Raw genomic sequence first — 16,805 nt, 5'->3', positions numbered from 1 at the left:
AGCTCCTGTATGTGTTGGGGGAAGTTGCAGTAGGTACCAGCCAGAGGACAGCAGTGCTGGGCGGTGTTGCAGGGAGGTAGCCTGTCTTCGAGCTGAGTTGCCTGGAAATGCAGGAAAAAGGGAAATTTGAGTGATTTGGAGCCGGATAATTTGAAAGGATCGCTTCAGTGCGGCTTGAGGATGCAAAGCCCATGTCCTCAGTGGGTGCACAGAGATAAATAGTGCCAATTTCTTTTCTTATTTCTTACAGGCTTTGGAAGCTGAGATCTCTGGTCCACGTGTGTTTGTTGACCTGGCCCTACAAACCATGAGATGGCGCAAGGCAGAAAGGCACCTCCGAGTAATTCTGCTGGCCTCAGGGGATGGCAGAGGTGGAGATTGTGGGTGGGCAGTGGTGGGCTGATAGCTTTAGCTGCTGTTCTCATCATCTCACAGCAGCACTCACGGTCTGTCTGTAATCGAGCCAGGCAATACTGGGTTACACCAAAGTCTTCTAGGGTCTTCTCGGAGCTCTTGGTTGGTGTTGTTAAAAGCTAGTAAGTTTGAAGGTAAGCCCTTCAGGAGATCAGGTCCTGGAGGTGCTCAGCACTTGTCTCATCTCCCCTCGTCCGTTCTTGAGGATTTTATTAAGCTGCTAGAAAAGGAGGTTCGTGTTTGTAAGACTTCCTGTAATTGTCTCCTGCAAGAATAGATGTGAATGGATCTTCACAAACAAAGGTCGCTCGGCACATGTGTAAAACAATGCAGACCTGATGATAACAGCGTTAGTGTAACATGATTCTGGCTAAAAGCTTATCTAAAACGCTTCCAACTCTGTTTATGTCTACGGTTACCTGCACGGGGCCGGGAGACGCACAGATGAAGAGCCGTGGTGTTAGCAACAGTTGGTGACCTGGTTATTGCAGGGCTCGCTGCTGGCATTTGCTCTGTTATTGCCGGACTGAGGAAGCAGCGGTTTGGTGCCCGGTGTGCTTTGTTGGCTGCCCTCGGCCTGGAGATGGAGGGTGAGCTCTTGCCCTTGAGAAAGCGGGCTTGGTGTAAACCTGGTCAGGTTTGAAATGAAGGCTTATTGGGTTGTGCTGCTCCTGCTCGGTGGTGGCATTAATGCAACCGACACTTGCCCACTTGTGCACATCAGATGTGACTCGGGTTAGGGCACGCAAGCCTACGGTCACCCGCAGGGCAGCGGGGAGAAGCGTGGGGCGCATCCAATGCTGATTCTGGCCATCATGAGAGCTACAGCTAAGGCAAGCCAGAAATCTCCTTAATTTATCAAGAAATCCTTCAAACTTCTTCATGGGGAGGTGGCTCTCACTCCACCTGCTAACATAAGACGTGTCACGTTGGTTATTTTTGTTTGTTTCTGCTTCTTTCCATGGTGTGTGCAGCGATGCGGCAGCAGGAAGCTTTGGTGCTGATCGATCCTGCACGTGCTTGGAGGGCAGCTGGAGTTTCCACTTGGTGCTCCTCTGTTGGCAAATGCTGTGGTTTTGGCTGATTAAATATTTACAGTGGTGGCGTGACATGCTGCCTCCTTACTGGAACACATGTTGGTTGGTTTCTTTTTTTTTTTGAGCAAATGCTCCAAACAAACTTGATTGTTCCAAATAGGTGTAGTTTTGAACTCTTTTTGGCAGCCCTCTGCTTTTTCACCTGCGGGTGTCATGTGTCACCTTCAAGCACAAGTATTTGCCCTCAACCGTCTGCCCTGAAGCCAGTTGGTTTCCTTCTGCCAGGGAATTTAAAATACAGTCTTGTGGCGTTTATGTGCCCGTGGAAAATAGCTGTGGATGCTGCTGAGGCTCAAACCATTCATAGATGTGCGGGGCTTGGGTGAAGCCAGTGTTTCTGGAGCGTCTGCTCTGTGTGCCAAAGCAGATTCATAGAAAACCGCCCTGGAAGCAGCATCAAATTCATATCGATGCACAGAGTCTGAGAAAGCCACTGCTAATGGGAAATAGATGCTGCAGTTAGGATGAAAACTGTTGAAATGCCAAAGCTGCCATGATTAAAAAACAAAACACAAGCAAAGCCATGAAATGGGAGGGAACAAAATGAAGAATTTATCAATACCAGGTCTCAGGGAGGTGTGAGAGAATTTTTCTGGAGAACGCAGTTTAAGGCGAGTTGTTGTTAAATGGTTTTTATCTGCAGTGAATGCTCAAATTGGAACAGCAGCTTACTCTCAGCATGTGCTGAGAAGCTGAAGTCTGAAGTATGCTTTTGTCTGTAATAACTGCAAGAATTAACTGTGCAGCTCGTCTTGACAGATGAAAACATGAATGGATCAAGTGCTGCAAACTGTCATTCAGCAAATTATGCTGCTTGGAAATTCTGATTTAAGCTAATGTCCCAATAATCTTCGATTCATAATTCATTTATAGCGTTTACAGGCATCCGTGTTCCTCCTTCCAGTTTGTTCTTTTCTTTTGGTGGCAAAAAGAATTTAACTCAGGTATTCGTGACCAAGCTTCCAGTTCCTCACGTTCTGCTAAATCAGGGAGTTTTATTTCAGTTTGTGGTGCTTCTTTGGAGAAGTCCAGATCTGATTTCTGAACCTTTGTAGGGTTTCCAATCCCTGTGTCTCCTGCTTGCATCAGTGTGTCCAAAGACGACAATGTAGCTGAGAACAGTAAACGTAAATATCTCCGCTGAGAAGCAGTAGTCGAGTGGAATCTGTTTGAAGCAGATTGGGACTTGGCTGCTTTGTTAACCTAAAAAAAATCCCTGCTGCAGGACTGCCTGCATTTCTCTGTGGGCAGAGCTTTATTCTGAGTGTTTTGTTAGCTAGCTAGTTGTGACAGCGAGTCTTTGAGAGTGCCCTGAGAATTTCAACAAAATGGCTGCTTTCCTCGGGTTTCATTTATATCTGGGTATCAACAGGCTCGCTGCCCCGAGCTCTAGGCAGTCTTCCTCGGCTTGACATGTAAAATTTAATAGGCGACTGCTATAAATTAGATCTGCTGTTTCAGCTTTCATCAAACCACATCTGAATGGAAATTGAACGTTTGAATGTGTTAGCTTTTCCCTAGTTTACCATCTGTTTCTGGCTGCTTTACTTCTTTTTCTCGGTAAACAGAAAGCACCCTTTGTAAAAGCCCGCTTCTTCGGCCGCAGCTCCGAGCCCGAGCGGTAATCCCAGCTGAGCAGCCTCGTAGCCTGTCCGTAAGTGATCTTTGTGGGGTGACACTCACACACAGCAATCCTGGGTGAAAAATGAGAAGCCTGTCCAGTTTTGGGACAGAAAACATACTGGCACTGAGTAACCCAGCATCGTTTGGGAGTTAATTCCCCCAGGTGCCTGGAGCATGCCTGAGGTCTCTTAGCAGTGGCCATGCTGATGCAGGGCTGCAGCAGAACTGGTGTCAAAGCAGGGTTTTGGGTGATTTTGGTGCCATTTTAACCCATACACAACTGAGCAGGTGACAGGACATAGCTGCTCTGCAGCAGCTGGCTCCTTGGGGTAGGTGCGGATGATTTACCGCAACCAAAGCTGCTCCCCAGTAACTGGGAGAAGTGTGCACATGCCAGCAGTTAACGCTGAGCAGCTGTCACCCGGCTCCTTGCAGGTGTGCCCAGCCTTAAATTAGAACAGCCCTTAATGCTGGAGGTTTGTGCATTTGTGTTTAAGGGTGGCTTGCATTGTGTAAACCAAGCCTCTCACGGCTGCCTCCCTCCCTGCGTGCCACGGGCTGGATTACGTTGCTGCGCGCGCAGCCTGGGGGCAAGGGCAGAGCTGTGTTAATCCTCAGTGTCGCTGACCAACCAGTCAAGTTGTAAATACCCCGTCTTGGAAGGGGCAAGCAGCTATTGGTGGTGGGAGCTTGTTGTGCTGCTGGTGTTTCCTTTTTTTTAAAAAAAACACCACTGAACAAATCCTGCAGTAGCTGAAGCCCACCAAGAGCTGTGTGTTTGCATTACGATCCACCCTGCCAACAGCGCTCCTCTCTGAAGTGTAATCCTATAATAACACACTGGTTTGTGCGCTGTCACAGTGGAAAAACAGCTTTTTTGTGTGTGTGACGCTGGGATGTTTGGGGCAGCTGATCAGGAGAAACTTGTCCTGCAGTGGCACTTAGTTGGGAAAATGGACAGGCCCCAAACGAGATGCTCCTGTTCTTCGCAGCCGCGCGTCCTTCGGTGAGCGGCGTTTGCTGGATTTGCCTTGCAGCGCTCGCTAATCACTGCAGAGCAATCGAGTTCCGTGTTAGCACAGCATAATTTACCCTCCAGAGCGGGGAGAACTTGTCTGTCTGCCTCCTCTGAATGAGAAAACTCAGGCTACTGCATCCGTCACCTAGCCTGCAAAGCAATTGATGGGTGATCCTTGAGGCCTTAATGCAGCAGCCAAGGGGGTTGCTGTAGCAGAAGTCTTGGGGTTAATTTAAAGCTCTCAGTGTTGTTGCTTGAGAAGTTAAGAAAATGTTGCTTTGTTGTGCATCCTTTTGGCAGATCGCTGGGCCAAAGGATCCTTGTGTCTGAGGGAGCCGCGCGCTTTGCTGCCCGAAACTTACTTGTAGATCTGGAGCGCAGGCATGGGTGGTGGGCCCAAGGTATTAGATGGAGAGAGCTGTGCATGGCATGAGGCTGGTATGTTTAGTGGGTTCCCTGGTTTGGGGCAAGATTTGCTCTATAGAAATAGAGATTTATTTAAAAATAAATGTTGTACTGGCTATTTGGTGCAGGAGACTTGAGCTGCTTGGAGGCAGGGCTGCTGTGAAAAACTTTTTTCCTTTTTAAAGGGGGCTCTGTGCTGGCTTAGCGCATCTCCTGCATGGGTTACGGCTCCAAGCTTACATCCACATCGCATGTGAGACCTGTTCAGAGGGGGACTGGGGCCGTGTTCACAGTAGGGAGTGGTTGGCAGTGCTGGCTTCTGGGTTTTCGGCTGCAGACTGACCATCACAGCTGCTTGTGGGGCTCCACTGGATCATCTAACCTTTTTAAAGTGGTTTTGCTTGGGCTTTTTAAGCTGGAAAAACTTCTTAATTTGGCCTTAAACAAGCCATGTTGGCATTAATAAGAGTAAGAACAGGCTGAAGAGGGAGAGGATCATCACTTTGTACAGCATAAACTGCAAGACTAGTTCTTTGTGCTCAAATTTTGACTTTGGGGCTTTATTTCAGGGAACGTGTTCGATGCTGTCACTGCTGGAAGATGCTGTCCCGCTTGTCCCAGGCTCCTTATTCCTGCCCGCTCCCTTGTGCTGATGCAGCTGTCTGTGTAGGCAGGCAATAAAGCAGAGGGTGAGGAAGGGGTGGGACTGTTGCTTTGGGCAGCAGTGTTGGCTTCTGGCAGCTTCAACTTGTAGCTATAGCCTGCGGGCTCAGAAAAGCACATTGCTATTTCATGTCCTACTTTTCAACAGCTTCAGAGTGTCCATTGAAAATCTGCCCTCAGGCAAGCTTCCATTTTGGTGTTGAATGGCAGAGGACGGGCACCCATTCTTAGGGTGCTTGCAGTTGTGTGTAAATGGTCCTCGGCCTGAGCCGAGACAGCTCGGATTTAGGGAGCTAGGGCACAGTGCTGGGGTGTAACAGAAGCTACACGGGGTTTCATCTCGTGTGCCCAAAGCCTTGGCTGAAGATACAGGTGTAGCTGGAAGCAAAACTTGAGTAAAGTGAAAATTGGCTTTTATTTGTAGTGGTGTTTTTGACCTTTCCAGGCTGTATTTCTTTGTGTTGGATAATTACATAGTGCTTTTGAACCTCGGGGTGCTTTGGGATCGCCTGGAGACTTCATGGACATCGTCACCTTATGGCTGGTTACTTTCTGGGCGAGTTTTCAGCCCAATGTTTGGGGGTTTGAGGTTGGGACAAATATGGAATATTCTTGTTCTGCAAATACTGTGCAGGAAAAAATGGCAGGGTAGATGCCACAGTGAGCCCTTCCCGCATCTGAAGGGCATCCTGGGCTCACACTGCATGAGCACGTGGGACATTGAGATGGTGGGGCTTGGGCATCTGTTGTGGCAGCAGTAGCTAACCAGTTCCTGAAGTCTTCGGCTGTACTCTCGTTGTGTAGATGTTTTGCTTTAGAGATGTGTTGTGGTTTTTGTTAATTTTTTCTATCTGTCAAGACAAACTGTTTTCCAGTATGGGCTGACAGAATTTGTGCAGGCAGTCCGTTATCAGCCACGCTGTTCTCCCTATCTGCTTTTTCAGAACTCTGCTTGGGATCCTCACGATACAATATCAGCTTGGTAAACAGTTTTACTCAATTATTCTTTTTCTTTTTTTCTCCAGAATCCAGCGACTATCACTCGAATACTGCTTAGCCATTTCAACTGGGATAAAGAGAAGCTGATGGAGAGGTAAGCAGCCACACTTCACGTCGTACCCGCAAGAAATGTTTATTACTGGATTAGTGTGAGAACGGACGAATGCAGTGTGTGTGGTAGGAGAATCTCTTGTGTAAGCTCTGGATGTTTCCTCCTCCAGCAGCTCTTACTGGCTGAGTGACTCCTTGGTTTAATATTAATAATGCCTTCAAGACTTGAGAAGGTTTGGAAGCTAGTTACCTCTTGGAGCAGTGGGTGCGTTTCAGCTTCAATACGTAGAGCTGCTGGATTTTTGCAGACTCTGGACTAAAGCAAGCAGGAACAGATTCCTGTTATCTCGCAACTGTTTTGGGTTTGGATTTAGTTGCTTTTACATCTTATCCTAGCATGCATGTTCCTGACTTGATTATTCTTCAGTCTTGCCGAGACCAAACTCATCCTGACTGATGAGGGGTGCTGGTAAACTGCATCTGCCTTCCTGGTCTTTGTTTTGCAGCGCTAGTTTTTTCCTTTGGAGGGTGTGTGCGTAAATAACGGCTGGAGTTTTGTCTCTCCCTCTGAGCAAAGTGTTTTATGGCTGCTTCTCTTATTTGGCTCTTAGCTCTTGGAAGGTGTTGCTGGTAAAGGTGCTTTCTAGTTTGTGTCTTACAGTGGAGGTCAAATCTACCTGCAGTGGTAATGTACCTTTAAAAAAAAATTTCTATGCCAGTGCTGCTGTTGAAGAGTACGAAGGACCTGGAGAAATCAGTTTCCTTCAGAAGCCCGTGGAGGAATTAGGCTGGACCAGAAGGAGCAGTAAAGGCAGCATGGTGACTTAGGGTGGTTGCAGTCTCTGCTGGTCTTTACACCAAGAGTTAGGAGACATGGTTGGGTCAAGGGGTGAGGGCAGAAGTCTGTGCATCTGTAGGGTTGTTTCGTTATTCAGCTTCTTCTCAATTACCATTTCCTGATGATCAGGGCAGGAGAAAGCAGGGTGCTTTGCGCTCTGCGGAACAGTATGCAGCAGGAGTTGGTAGTCCTGTGAGCTGGACCCCTACCAGTTAGCAGCCTGGAGCTCTGTACCGTGGGTGGAGGCAGGAACTTCCACGCGTGGTCATTTCAAGGCTGTCTGACTGACTATAACTGTTAAGCATTCTGCCTTAGTTCCTTCTGTATAACTTCTCCCCCTTCATTTTTTTTGTTTAAGCTTCTTGTGCTGGTTCTTCAGGCTAAAGTTCACTCTCCTAGGCTATCTCCTTCTCACTTCGAGATATCTCTGCCTAAGTGTACTGAAATATCATTCATTTATTCAGAAGACTTCTTTTTTTCCCCATTCTCACCGAAAGCTTGTTAAGGCTGCCATCCACTTAAAAAAACAGTTGGCCTGTGGGTTTTTTTGAAGGGGGGTGTCAGCCACTTCTTTGCAAGGTATTATTGTTAAAGGCTTTTACAATTTGCAGCCAAAACATTTTAAGTAAGTGTAAATATTTACAAAGTCCACAGGTAAATATTTACTCTGGGTACATATTCATTAAAATACTTATCTTAATTCCATAGGATCACCCCTGTGAGTAATGTAATACGTGGCCCTTGCTTATGCAGAGCTATTGCACACGAGCTGCAGTTTCGGTGCAGGTACCCTGCTGTACTAGAAAAACATTAAAACGTTTTCCCTCGAGGAGCTATTGCTGCTTTCTGTCATCTCTTCACCAAATGAAGCCGTCTGCAGCCCTCCGCTGGCACCCAGCTGCGTGAAACAGGAGCGGGATGCTGGGGCAGAGGCTGGGGGATGGCTCGTTGCAGAGGGTTGAGGAAGACTCTGCGATTGCTGCAGTATTAGATGAAGGTGAGGGTGGGAGGCGAGTGGTCATGAGCTAGCTGCAGATTGTGTCTTTTTGTCGAAGTGGAGGATTTTGCTAAAATAGATGCTTTGGAAGTTTTTCCTATTTAGACAAAGAGGAGCTGATTAAGCCCAAATCTAGACTTGGTTAGTCTTCCAAAATAAAGATGGTTTTTGAGTCTGGCTTGGCTTTGTGTGTTTCCAGCAAATCTTAGGGCAGCATTGTGCTACTGTCACCAAGCAGAAAAACATGACTGACTGGGAAGCATCCACAGTGAGTGGAGAGGCGTGCTGTAATCGGGCAAAAAGTTTGATTCAAACTCCTCCAATTCAGAAGCTCCTGCAGTGTGAATGGGTTTAATGCTGGCTAAGGTGTAATGTTTGGGTGCAGTTTGTGGTAATAGCTGTCACACCAAGTCTGAGCTCGAACTCAGTTGCTTAATGGCGTGTGTTTACAGACCTAGGCAGTGCCTCTCGTACCTTAGCTCATCGTGAATCAGCATGACCTGCCGGGCAGCCCGATCGGACTTCGCCTGCAGGAAAGCAGATAAACCAAGTGGCTTTTTTCTGATAAGTGCCGAGTGCTACCAGGTCTGAGCTCGTGAGATGAAAATGTTCATGTTTTAATACACACAAACCTCTTTGTTGCTTTGTTGTATTGTTATGCACGTTTTTAATACGCAGGTTGTTATGGTCTGTGACAGCTTTGTCATGGAGTAATTGCCTGGAGTTACTAAGAGGGCAGATATGTTACAGGTGTTTATTCCACCTCAAGTGAGGTAATATCCACAGTTCAAAAGCTGCCCTATCCGCTCCTGAAGTACTAATTATTTGACTGGCTCTGAAAGCCAAATTGGTGTTTTGGGGTGGGTTGGCTTGAAGGATAGAAGTGGGTAGTGGAGGAAATACTCCAGCTTCTGAAGTGTTGCACGTGTCTCAGAGAAGGATGTTATTGTCTTGAAGAAAAGCAAGTCAGAATATAACCAAGGGCCCAATTTGGGATACAGAGAGAGATTTGAGGTCCCTCATAGGTGCTTCTTGGTGGCTGCATATCTGCATTCTTCTGAGCAGAGGACAGATGCTCAAACAGCCTCGGTGGCTTGGCTGCTAGCCCAGGCTGCCTCTTCCCCTTGCTTTTGGGATCCCCCTCCTGGCTGTAGGTGCCTTCATGCCTCCCTCCTTTCCCTTGGGCATGTAAGTGCTTTAGACTATTCAGCAGGGCTGAACAGGTGAAGAAATTATTGCTTACGGCCAGCTTTTTGGTGCGAAGGTATCTTTTACTGTGAGTGTGCTGATTTTCTGACATTCACAAATACCCTTTCAATAAAGTAAATAACCCAAAGTGTGTACTAGGAGCTTTTTTTGAGTGGAAAGGGTTTTTGTATTGAATACTCCCTGGGATGGAATTTGATTATGTCTAGAAAATTGTTATTGGGCAGTTACCAGCAGCGGTGTCTGTAGAGATGGATGCTGTTTTGAGTAAATAAAGGAGTCGACAGCCTGATCCCTCTACCAACAAGACCTGATGCTATTATGGACTTGGTTTTGGTAAGCTAAGAAGAAATTCTAGAAGAACTTTAAAAGAATTTTTGCTGTGTGGCTGATGAGTTTAAAGTGGCAGAGAAAACATCTTGGTCTGTAATGAAAAGAATGAACATCAATAACTGGCTTTATTAGTTTTGCAGTCAGCTGTATTGAACAAAGTCTACTGCTGAACAGACCACAACACTTAGGCCATTCACGAAGTGCTGGAATTACTGAATTTGTGAAGAGATAAGGAGGGGAATGTAAGGGATTTAATACAGAGGGGTGTTAAAGATGCTGTGCTCCTACCTAGGATGGAAAGGAGGACCAAGCTACCAAGAAGCAACCCTTCGGTAATGAGAGGTCTAGGGATGGTGTGGGAAGAGTCAGAACCCAGGCTCGGTTACTTGGTAAAGCATCCACAGCCAAGAGAATGAGAAATTAGGGTAGAGGAACACTCTACAGTGACGATATGGTGCAGAACCTGTGCTATCAGTGAGAACAAAATGAATCTTTGGGTTTCCTTTGAGAAATGACTGTTGCCACGTGGCTAAGGTGAAAGAGGAGATTACTGCATCTGCAGTGGAAGCAAAGCCCAGGGCCCTGCAGGTGAGTGGGGAGAGGAGCGGAGGGTGAAGGGGGTGGGATAACTCTGGAGTCCTGAAGGAGAGGAGACGGAAGTAAAGGTTTTTTCTCCCAGGTTTCCCAGCAGAGATGATGGCATGCAGCTGTATGATATCAAATGTGGGGTATGCGTTATGGGTACAGGGTTTAGGAGGGTGTGCGTGGAGTCCCTTTGCTCAGAAGGCAGGGGTAGTAGACCAGATGGGACGCGTTAATAAGTCCCTTATCAATTAATTTGGGGATGAATGTTTGTTAAAGTGTTAATGAGTGACTTGGCACAAATCTGTTAGGAGGCATTTGGCTCAGAGGAAGATCCAGACGTCATATGGGGGAAAAACAGACAGCCGGAGCATCCTAGCGATGGAAGTAGTACAAAGTGTCATGATGGGTCTCGTCAGCACAGAGCTGGAAAAGAATCTGGGATTTCAAGTAGGTTGAAATGGAGCTGCTAGCATGAAGGAGCTCTGCAGAAAGGTGGGCGTCACTCAGGAGGCACTAGGTGGACACCTGCAGGAGAAATCCAGGTGAATTTGTATGAGAGCGCAGTGATAACTTGCCAGGACTGCATTTGCTTTGGCCTCCTTGGATTTGAGAAGGATGAATGGAGGTGGAAAGCAGCAGTCTGCTGGGGTGGTTGGGGAAGTGGGGAGGTGTCATGCAAGGAGCTGAGCTGTGGTGCCAGGAAGGGTGCTGCAGCATCCATCCCCCAGTCCCTCAGAGGAAGAACATAGAAAGGGCAAAGGAGGAACTTTGGGCATGTGGTTTGTGCTGATGTTGGAACAAGTGGGGAAAAAAGATGCGGTGGCTGAAATTAGGAGTCATCCCTAACCATGGAAGGGGCTGGAACAGTCTTGTGGATGGGCAGCAAGTGCCTTGACATAAGAAGTGGTGGAGCTGCTGGAGAGACATGGTTGGACTTTGGAGTTCCCATTTCAGTTGTATGTTTTCAGGTATTCGTAGGCATTTCTTAGAGTTCGTGTTCCCTTGCAGCAGCATTTTAAGTCTGAGATGCGTGCGTACGTGCAAATAGTTGTGGAAATCACTTGCTCAGAGCATCCTGGCGCAGCAAAGAAAGTAAATGCATTAAATGCAAACAGCCTGTGGGCCCAGCGTGGAGGAGGAGTACCCAGTGCCCTGTTTACCTCGACATCAGTAAGGTTAATGTCTCATTCCCTCTATGGGGAAAATAGGGAAAGCCTGGGAAGGAGGTGGCTGTTGTGAGTTGGGTCCTGCTGGTATTTAGAGGAGATAGGCAACTCCAGGTGAAAAAGCAGCTGCTGGCAACTTCTGTCTGTGTTTGTTGGTGTTGGGCAGTAGGTGTGGTGGCTCAGAGTAGCTTTTTCAGAGACCTTATAAGAATGTAGCTAAAAAGATGAAAGTGCTAGAGCGTTCCTGATGTGGTTATGCGCTTAAAAACCAGCTCACTGTTACAAACATCGCCGCTATTTCCATAAGCGTTGAGCTGACCACGAGTGCCGGTCTTGTGGTTGCATTGTAAGATTTGTCTTCAAAACTCTTTTCTTTGCAAACATCCCACCCCGCTGTCCGTCTGCTCGTTTTGGGCAGAGGATGTCCTATGCTGATCACCCTGCAGGTAAAAACAGTTTCGATGATGGAAACTTTTTGTAGGGTTAATAATTATCCATTATAAATATGGTGTATAATGGGACTGCACTGAATTCACTTGCTAAAGTTTTCTAGATAAAAGTAACCCTGAAGGCAAGCAAAATACCTTGGGTAAACCAAATCCCTGAGCTAACGTTGAAGAGCAACAGCAAAGCCCTCGTGCATGCTGCAATTCCAGACTGCGCCAATACAATACGTTCAAAATTCAGCGCCTTGAAAATTCAGGTGTAAAGTATGTGAACTGCATCAAGACGCTTATAAAACAGCCGTGAACCATTTTTGCGTGGCACGTTGCCCCGTTGCATTCATGATTTTAAAGCCATTGCAATCAGGTGGTTTGGCAGGAATGCCAAAATACCGTGTTTGTTTGCAATGGGATTGGAATCATAGGATTGGAGTGGCAGTAGCTGAGCATTCACTGATGGGAGACAGGAGACCTTTTCTTAACTCTTCAGAAACAGGTTTTCCCTCTAAGAAAGAATTAACCCTTTAAATCAGATCTTGTTGGTAGATAGAGCTGTACGAGAGCTGCTGCAGATCTGGGACTTTCTGGGAATACTGCAGGATAAGACCCCTCTAGCAAGAGGCCGTTTGGTTAGGTGATGTATGTGTGCCTAGTCCCAGATCTTTGAGAGCCACCTGGTAAATTCTCACCCTGGCAGAAAGACTTGGTTGTCTTCTATCTGTTGGTGGACAGCAGACTTTTTTTTTTTCCCTGGTCTGTGAGGAGTTTAAAATATGCCTTGTAAAGAACCTTTAACTTCAGTCTTGCCTGTGTGCTTCGCTATAGGGACAGTTGCTGGGACTAAATTTGCTGCTCTTAAATGCGACTGTGCTATGATCAAATGTGTGTTCTCTTGGTTTTTGTTGTTTTTTCCCTTAGGTAGGTGCCACTTTATTTGGATTTAACTTGATGATGGAGGAAGGGAGGGGAACGACTTGTTTACTGACATTGAAAGGGGGATGTTCATGCAGGCAAGGTTAGCTGGTTAATTGTCAGATTTGATTAGTTCTGTGCAGCTGCTGCAGGCTGCAGGAAGGCGTGGTGTGGTGTCTTGGTATCGGGAAGAGGCCGACTTGCCTGCTTGTGGCTCTTTCCAGTCTGGCCCTGCACCAAGGTGAAGAGCTTTCTGTAAGACACTGAACCAAAGCAGTGCTTTTTTTCCTTAAGGGGCGAGTAGGAAATAGCAAGTGGTCTTTCATCTCTCCCCCCCCCCACACACACACCAATTTTATGTCCTCCCTTCCCTGACCTTTGGAACCACTGCAAACCTGGAATTGTATTTTCTTAGGATCTGGTTAAAATATCTCTGAATTGGCTGGAGGCAGCCGATACTTCAGTGGCTAGGGTTTTAGCCTGAAATGGCTAGGGTTTTAGCCCGAGAGGAGGGCCGTGCGTTCTCTTTGCAGGCACGGATGTAGGCAAGGCGCTCGGTGTGCAGCTGCAGCCTGCTCTACCTGGAGATGGATGAAGGGCCTGATCTCATAGGTGCCTGCCCAGCAGCCGTTGTTCCCAAACTCTGGAGATGCTTGGAGCATGTGAAATGCACTCCTGCAGTTGCCTTAATTGGACATCAGTGAACATGTGTAAGCGCTCCATCAGCTGAACCAAGCGTCTGATCCTGCTGGTGCGTTCCTTCCTGGAGAGAAGTGCTGAAACCAGAGTCAGGACCTCTCTGAGACACTTCACATAAATGAGCACGCTGAGGAGAACACAAAGCAGAGGAGCTAGGGACCTGTTAATTCTTGCGTGATGACCGATTGCTGTTTCCTGCCGCCTCCTTAATGATTTTGCGATGAGAATGTTAGCAAGAAATGGAAGGTTGGAGCTGAAAAGAGGACTGAACCTGAGAAACCTGTGCTTTAGGAAGGTGCCCTGATGCCTGGACTGTGAAGTCAGATGTTCTTGTGCCAGTTGTCTGTCTTGGAGCTTTAATGCAAAGCAATCTCTTTGAGAATTATGAATTACTTGAGGAGTTGAAGGTACCTGAATTTTCAGGAATATGCAATTCAAGCCCAAACCTCTGACGTTCTGGATTTGTCTAATAGACACCTCTGTGGCCAGGGAAGTGTTGTGATGTCGGTGAAGAGCTTGTTAAAAGAAGTTGATATGTGTGGTGGTTTTTTTTTTTTTTTGAAGCATTAAAACCAACCTTGTACATTTAACTGCTAAATGGAAATTGAAAAGTGGCTTAAAGGGAAGGGAGTTACATTTTCATTTTCTTCTGTGTGTCATGCAGGTACTTCGATGGCAACTTGGAGAAGCTCTTTGCAGAGTGTCACGTAATTAATCCCAGTAAAAAGTCTCGAACGCGCCAGATGAACACAAGGTCATCAGCCCAGGATATGCCTTGTCAGATCTGCTATCTGAACTACCCAAACTCGGTGAGTACGTGGCATCCAAAGCAGTTTCTGATGGGTAACTCCCCCAGTTTTGCTGTCTGAAACTCAACATTTTGAGCACTTCTGTAAGGACTTCTCCAACAGCACTTTAGAAAAGCGTTTGAAAAGGAACTGAGGTTTCATTTTTTGATGGAATCTTCTTATCTGTAGTATAAGACATAGAAAACTGTTCAAGATGGTTTCTTAATACAATAAAGTGTCTTGTGTGCTGCAGTTGATCTGAGTAATACAGCAGGGACCAAAGAACTCAGTAATGCGTTTTGTATTCTCTTTAATTTTTACTCTGTGGTTTGACAAACTTTTTTTTAAGCAAACCTCAAACAGTATTAGTTTTCCTGAAGTGGCATTGTATTTCAAGCAGAAGGACTATCCTTTCTGCAAAAACCTTTGAGGATGCTGGGTTCTGCGCAGTGGTGTAGTAAAGTTACTCAGAAAAAAGCAAGCGGTGGATTCAAAGGTCAGATACCAATTGAGACGTGCAAATAAATGGCAGGCGAAAAAAAAGTAGAAAGCATGACAGGCAGAGCGATTTACTTAAATAGAATGGCAGGGCAGGAAACAGCTTATAATAGTAAATCATGATGCAATACAGTCAAGCTAGAAAGTTCAGAATAAAACTAGGTGGGACTAGGAATAAAAGTTGTGCTCTTCAGAGGAAATAATGGGTATTATTTATTGTGCTCCCACGATACCTAGTTACTGGAAGAAGATTAGGGTAGAAGGGCTTGTTGGGGCTCTCATTCAGACTTCTGGTTTGTGTTAAGATCGGTGATAGTGCTGCTTTTGGGTAGCTATTCACAAACACTAAGTTTGGCGTAAGTGCTGATGAGAGGTCCAGGCTTTTACCCTGTTTTGCTCAGGCAAGCAGCTTGCTGTTGACCTTCCTGGGGCAGAACACAGTGATGGGCGATCCGGGAAGAAAAGGAGATTAGTGGAAAAGCTCAGTCATGGGAGTCCAACAGTGGCTTTGCCAAAAGGCAGGGTGCTGACATAGGTGAGGAATTCTTTTATTGGAACTTACTGTTCCTGGTGGAGCTGTTCTGATCCTCCAAAACACCGTGACATCTGCCTGACCTTTAAGAGAAAAGCAGCCCATACATAAGACTTCCACTCTTGCTCTGGGTGTGTTTATGAGCTTGCTTTTCAGCAATAATGGAAACCATTATGAGCTTTGGGTTTTATGAGTAGCCATGAATGAAGGGCTCTTGCTTCCATGACCTCGCTTGCCAGCCTTTTCCTTGCTCTGGAGCAGACAGAGCGAAGCAAAGCCCAGTTTGAGGCAGCTGAGATGCTCAGTGTTAAGATCGCTGTTGCTCTTGGGCCAGTAACCACAAGCCTTTATGCATCTCCTTTTAAGCTTTGTACATGCTTACAACTTCCTTTTTAGAGAGTATCTGCAAAGCAGAATCGTTGCTTGCTTTGTATAAAGAAGTGCTTTTAAAAAGCAAGACATGTTTGAGAAATCTGTCTATCCCTCTACCTTATGCTGCAACCCTGCTGTGTAATCACTACAGGCTTCTCCATGTTAGACGGTGAGGAAATGACTTAGGATCTGCAGCATTTTTGATGAAAACAGGAGAAGGACTGAGGGGCAAAACAGGGGGAGACCTCCTCAGTTGTCTTAACGTCCAACTCCAGAAAAGGTCCTTTTGGAGATTTCAAGCACAGGTTTTATGACATTTAATACGTATTATTTACCTTCTTTTCAGTGTAATTGCTGTGCTGGACGGGAGCAGTGTGCCCAGCACTCACACCTGACACACTTACGCTGCCTGGGAAGCGTCTTTCTTGCTGCTGGAAAGAACTGCACAAAGCACACTGATTCTTGCTTTTGTAGTTCGAGTAGATCATAAAAATAGCAGTGGCCCAGTTATTAGAAGAGCCCTTCCCTAACTGGAGCAGTGAGGTGTTACAAGGGAGCAGGGGTTTCTCTGAATTGTTAGTGTTGATTAACGAGAGACAACTGAGGGGAACCTCTCTGTCTCTTTGCTGTATCCAGGAGGTGGAAGCACAGGGAAATTGATGCTCACGGCTGCTTCTGTAAGGGGCTGTGGTGTCTCTGTGTCTAAGGTGACCGTAAGCCATCTGCTTTGAAGTCTGTTTGGAAGTGGTTTTAGTCAATGTCAATTATAAATTCTAGGATAAGTTATATTCAATACCTGAGTCTCCGTGAGCCAATGTCAAGTCCCAGTAGTTAGTGCAGACAAAATCCTTTTTGGTGAAGCTGGGAATTGAGAGGGTGGTGGCTTTGGCCACCTCCTCTCTTGCATCTCATCCTTCAGATCCCATTTGAGTGGAAAGCTGCCAGGCTGGGGGTGTTTGGGAGACATCACGCTGTTGTGAAACCGTTCTGAGCACACGCAGCTAACGTAAGGCTGTGCTGCCATCCTTACGGACCTAAAGAAAGCCCGAGCGAAGCTGTCACGGTAAGCGCATCCTGCAGCAGCTGGTCCCTCCTTTGGTGGGCTTGGTGCTGCTAGGACAGCGTGCTCGTGCCTGGCATCCCAAGAAATGTAGATGATGAGTATA

The 16,805-nt window shown here is 46.6% G+C and overlaps 1 protein-coding gene across 1 annotated transcript in view; it reads left to right on the top strand.

Moving 5' to 3' along the window:
* ARIH1 (ariadne RBR E3 ubiquitin protein ligase 1) overlaps positions 1-16,805 on the top strand; it is a 55,745-nt gene that overhangs the window by 15,754 nt on the left and 23,186 nt on the right. Inside the window, exons 2-3 of the mRNA XM_080607291.1 lie at positions 6,246-6,313; positions 14,114-14,258. Of these exons, the coding sequence (XP_080463417.1) occupies positions 6,246-6,313; positions 14,114-14,258 (213 nt within the window). The remainder of the gene's footprint in view (positions 1-6,245; positions 6,314-14,113; positions 14,259-16,805) is intronic.

Source organism: Anser brachyrhynchus (genome assembly GCF_964034855.1).
Source record: "Anser brachyrhynchus genome assembly, chromosome: 11".
Classification (NCBI taxonomy): domain Eukaryota; kingdom Metazoa; phylum Chordata; class Aves; order Anseriformes; family Anatidae; genus Anser; species Anser brachyrhynchus.
Note: the sequence above shows the minus strand (reverse complement) of the source record. Positions and strands in the feature narration are given on the sequence as shown.